Below are 4,954 nucleotides of genomic sequence, written 5' to 3' on the forward strand. Positions count from 1 at the left end.
AGCATCTATAAAAGATTAAATCAGCATATTATTCTAAAATTGATAAAGTTGTCACAGACATCATGAGATGCCTTTTTTCATTAAACAAACATCGCCAAAAGAACTTGAACAAATACAGAGAAATATGAATACCCGTGTCAAGTCAAAACTTTAACCCTTTTGGTTGGAAAATACTTCCTCGTAAACTAATATAAAAACGTTTAGATCGTTATTTTAATTAATTAAATATTTTTATATTAATTTACAGAGGGAGTACCACTCTTTTCCTAATTATGCAATGACTGGTTAGTTTGCGGGCTTTTAGGGCTTTATTCAATTATATGAAAGCCGGGCTCATCTAAGCATTCTATCTAAAAGGATGTACTAGATAAACACACACACCAAAGAAAAAGAAAAAAACATTGTTCGACCTCTACAATATGCTGTACATGTGCATGGGCAACCGATAATCCCTCCTAATTTCATTCACGAAGGACTTGACGTTCCGTTGCGCCAAGCTCCTCGCCTCGGCGGTCACGGCTCTCTCCCTCAGCGCGTCCATCTTCTCCTGCAGGCGCCTTCCTTCCTTGCCTTCCATGACCCTCTCGATGCAGTCTCCCACCTCGTCTCTGCCCATGCCGCCGCCGAGCCTGATCCCGATCTCCCACACCCGAGTGATGTAGCCGCAGTTGATGAACTGGTCCCCGGAGACGGGGCAGCACAGGAGGCGCACGCCGTGCCGCATGGCCTCGACGGTGGAGTTCCAGCCGCAGTGCGTGAGGTAGCAGCCGACGGCGCCGTGCGCGAGCAAGTCCTCCTGCGGCGCCCAGCCCACCACCTTGCCGCGGCCGGCGGCGGCCACCCTCTCGGCGTAGCCGTCGGGGAGCCCGGCGCGCCACGACGGGTCCTCCCTGAGCGCCCACAGGAACGGCCGGCCGGTGGCCTCCAGCCCCAGCGCGAGCTCCCGGATCTTCTCCGGCCCGATCGGCCCCACCCAGCTGCCGAAGGACACGTACACCACTGACGCCGCACGTTGCCTGTCCAGCCAGCCCATGCACGTCGCGTCTTCCTGCCACATGCTGCTGGGCTGCTGCTTGTAGTTGCTCCCGTCGCCCTTCGTTCGCTGCTCCGCGCTGTTGCCGCCGCCCCCGCCGGCCGCCAGCAGCGGCCCCACCGGGAAGACCCGCGGGCCCTGCCGCGCCGGGTGGCCACCGTCGTCGTCTACGCAGCCGGCCTCGCCGGGGAAGGAGTTGACGAGGAGGGAACGGAAGCTCCGCGCGCGGTGGAGAGCCCGGAGCCAGAACGCGAACCTCGATCTCTGGGTAGCCGAGTCGCCCACGAGCCATGGCAGCTCCTCGTTCTTCAGCTCCACCTCCGCCGGCAAGATCTTGAGGACCCGAAGCACATGCCCATCGTCGTCGGACTGATTTAACGATGACTTCGGGGTACCTGCATGTAAGTAAAAAGTAAAAACCGAGGGCTGAAATCAGTGAAACGCAAAATTCATCCACTCTCTACCACATGCACCGCATGCACTCGTGCCGACATATGCTGTGTGCGGGCGCTAGCCAGTACTCTAGATCGAACACGGACGTACGCGCACACAGTGTAGAAACAGAGGCCACAACTTGTGAGTTCCAGCCCGGCCGGCCAGTCGGCCACCACCCCACGTGCTTGATTAGTGACGTTCAATCATGCATGCATCCCAAGCTCATCCGATCTAGGAGTAGGGGAGGAACCAAGCTAGGGACCGAGTTGGCAACTGCAGTCACATCGCTTGATGTACTGCATGTACTGGTGGTACGTGATTGCTTCTGGACTAGTCGATGAAAGCTGTGTTGTCGTCTTTCGCATGGTGGTTGCTACACCATAATTGGAAGACCCCGTTCCATATATGGAAAAAGGTGGCACTGTGCTGCACGCAGTCGAATGCTCCACGGTCTGGAATGGAGGGAGTAGCTCGTGTATGTACCATTACTCCCTCGGTCTGGAATTAACCATGGATGAAATGAGTGAATCTACACGTGTATCTAAAGAAGAAGGACGCAGCTCCTTTAGTTTCTCTCTATATATAGAGAAAACCCAATGCATGGATCCCACAAATTGCTAGTGAGGGGCTCAACGTAAATAAATCGCCCAAATGATTCGCCATGTAGTAATACAGTACACGGGCCACCTCGCTAAGATGTGTTAATTATGCCGAGACGACCCAACCCTTAATTATTCGTTATTATTAATTATGCACTCTGTACATGTGCGAGCGTGCTGCGTGCAAATCTCGCCGTGATATTATGCCCTCCGTAAGCGCAGTGCAGTATGATGGAATGAAAGAACCGATCATGTGTCGACCGCCGATTTGCCCGAGGGAGAGGGTCAACTTGGCGATGAGTTACCATCTGCTCCAAATATGATCGGCTACAAAAAGCCCGCCTCACAAATAGTAATAAGGAATGTGTTGCTGGCCGGCCCCAAGGCAGGATGGATCAGATCCACACAGCACTCGGCTGATGAGGGACCAAACCGAAAGAAAAGACGGGTCCCTGGCTCTTATTTTCACATGCCAAAGCCAGTCGTGCTTGGCCATTATCATCAACTTGATTTTCCAAGCAGATCCAGAGACTAGCTAGTTGATGTACCTGGCCGAAGAGCACCGGACATGCAGCTTGTACGTGAATAGTTTCCGTGGTTTTCATGGTTTCCGTTAGTATATCACCAACTTTACTTTCCTCGCAAGGTGAAGATGTCATGAAGCTACCTACCGATAAAGTCAGCTAGTTAATGGTTGTATGGTGTGTCGAGATGCCTCTGAGAGAGACATATTTCTATCTGGGAGAGCATCGTATGCAGTGCTTGGAGCCTAGGATTTAGGATCATGCCTGACACTTGTATGGCAACTTGCTAATCTGTACGTACAAAAGCATGTGAGGGCGTGTGGCATGCATGCCACACCAAGCATGCAATGCAAGATCAAGGATATTAAGTTGTTAACTTTATAGGAGTAGTATATGTTTGTGGAGTATAAGAAAAAATCTTATAAACTTTTAGTTTTCCCGATCGCCAGGTCAACTCTAACCATGTTACACTGGCGCAGGTGCCGTGCTCCGGTGTGCAGTGTACCCACGTTCGAAACGGAACGGAATGGAGCTAGCTAGCACGTACCAGATTCGGAGATGAAGCCTTTCTCCATGAGCTCCGGGATGGCGGCCACGACGCGGTAGCTCGCGAGCATCGCGGGCCAGAAGCCGGCCGCCGGCACGCCGCAGCGCTCGGCCACGGGGACGGCCCACGACGCCAGCACGTCCACCACGACGCAGGCGACGCGGCGGCGCGCTAGCAGGCGCTCCAGGTGCGCGGGCATGTGGTGCTCCATGGCGTGCCCGAACTCGGCGAACCCCGGCGGGTCGGCGCCGCAGTCCGCGACGCCGCTGGGGAGGGACGCCAGCGCCACGCCGCCGCCGTAGCCGGCGTTGTCGTCGTCTTCGCCGCCGGGCGCCGCCGTCGTCGTCGCCGCGATGCGGCGGTGGATGAAGTCCGGCACGGCGACGGTGGCCGCGACGCCGTGCGCGGCCAGGGCGCGCGCCAGGTGCAGCATGGGCGTGACGTGGCCCTGCGCCGGGAACGGCACGAGCACCACGGCCGGCGGGACGGCTGCCTCGGCCCCCATGCTGTCGACGTCTCGTGCTTACGGATCGATCGTGGATCTCCGTGGCCAGGGCTGGGCTTAACAAATTGGTTTGGACACATGTGGCTGTGGCCAACGGGATGCGTCGTGGGTGGAATTTATAGTGGCGGTCGCGTGCTGCCTCCGTCGCTTTCCGTTTCTCTAAAGCTTTACGTTTCTTTCCCTCCCTCTCCCCCTCTCCCCGACAAAGCTTGTTTGGCGAGGTTAAAACTTCTGTGATACGATGGCTGCATGCGCGTGTTTAACCGCATGCTCTGCACCAAAAAGGCAAGCGGCAAGCACGATGGCTGTACGGTAACGGGGCTGTTCATCATTTCTTTCTAAATAAAACTAAACTGTGTGTCCATGTGTAGGTCTGGCTCGCGAATTGAACATGTGACCGATTAGGTTATTTTGGCGTTATCGCTAGCTGCTCCGGACGTCCCGAACTTTGCATGCATGCGCGCCACTGCCACTGCCACTACCAGGACCGCATGCCCGGCCGGATCGATCCAAGTGCCGCCTCGCCAAACGAGCCTTTTGCACTTTGCTTTGTACTAGAACAGAGGAAAACAACTAATAAAGACATATTGAATGGTTATAAAATAGTTGTTGGTAAACATTACCACATAGGATATATAATGATGTGATAATAAATAAATAAGAAGAAAGAGAAAAGTTGTATGTAGATTAATCAACAGCTCTTGTACAAGCTTCAATGTTACATACTCCCTTCGTTCCTAAATATAAGTCTTTTAAGATATTGCACTAAGGGTCTACATATGGAGTAAAATGAGTGAATCAACACTTTAAAATATGTCTATATACATCCGTATGTAGTCCTTTAGTGAAATCTTTAAAAAGACTTATATTTAGAAACGGAGGGAGTAGAAAGCAATTGCATTTATTTCATCCTCTTCTATTGTATAATCTAGATGCAATCATTAGAGTAGTTGTATGACTCCTTATTGTTGGTTGATGACAAAGATAATTTACCAACAAGACTATATACAAATTATTGGACTCGCCCCATGTTTTAGTGTTCAGCATGGTCTTTGCATACAAACTTTTAGTGTTCTGCATCGTCTCGCCCGCGCGTCTTGCAGCCCGACGCATCACCTAGCCTCGTCTTAGCTCGCCCTACGTTTTTCGTGCCTGCACGCTCGCACTCCGCCGCGCCATGCCGCAGCAGCTCGCTTCACGACCGTCAGGCCACACGCTCCTTGTCGCAGTGCCCAGCTACGTCGGCCCCATGCTTCCACCGCTCGTCGCGGTGCTTCCTATCGGATCCGGCACGCGAACCGGCAAGATCGG

General features: G+C 53.2%; 1 protein-coding gene across 1 annotated transcript; it reads right to left on the bottom strand.

Annotated features, from left to right (window-relative positions):
- Positions 1 to 289: 289 nt before the first annotated feature.
- On the bottom strand, positions 290 to 3,736 carry LOC123430553 (UDP-glycosyltransferase 82A1-like). The gene is made up of 2 exons (XM_045114414.1): positions 3,139 to 3,736; positions 290 to 1,428 (listed from the first exon to the last, which is right to left on the bottom strand). Exons 1-2 carry the CDS (start codon positions 3,641 to 3,643, stop codon positions 413 to 415), a joined length of 1,521 nt encoding a protein of 506 aa, XP_044970349.1. The 5' UTR covers positions 3,644 to 3,736; the 3' UTR covers positions 290 to 412.
- Positions 3,737 to 4,954: the final 1,218 nt, after the last annotated feature.

This window comes from Hordeum vulgare, chromosome 2H (genome assembly GCF_904849725.1).
Source record: "Hordeum vulgare subsp. vulgare chromosome 2H, MorexV3_pseudomolecules_assembly, whole genome shotgun sequence".
NCBI lineage: Eukaryota > Viridiplantae > Streptophyta > Magnoliopsida > Poales > Poaceae > Hordeum > Hordeum vulgare.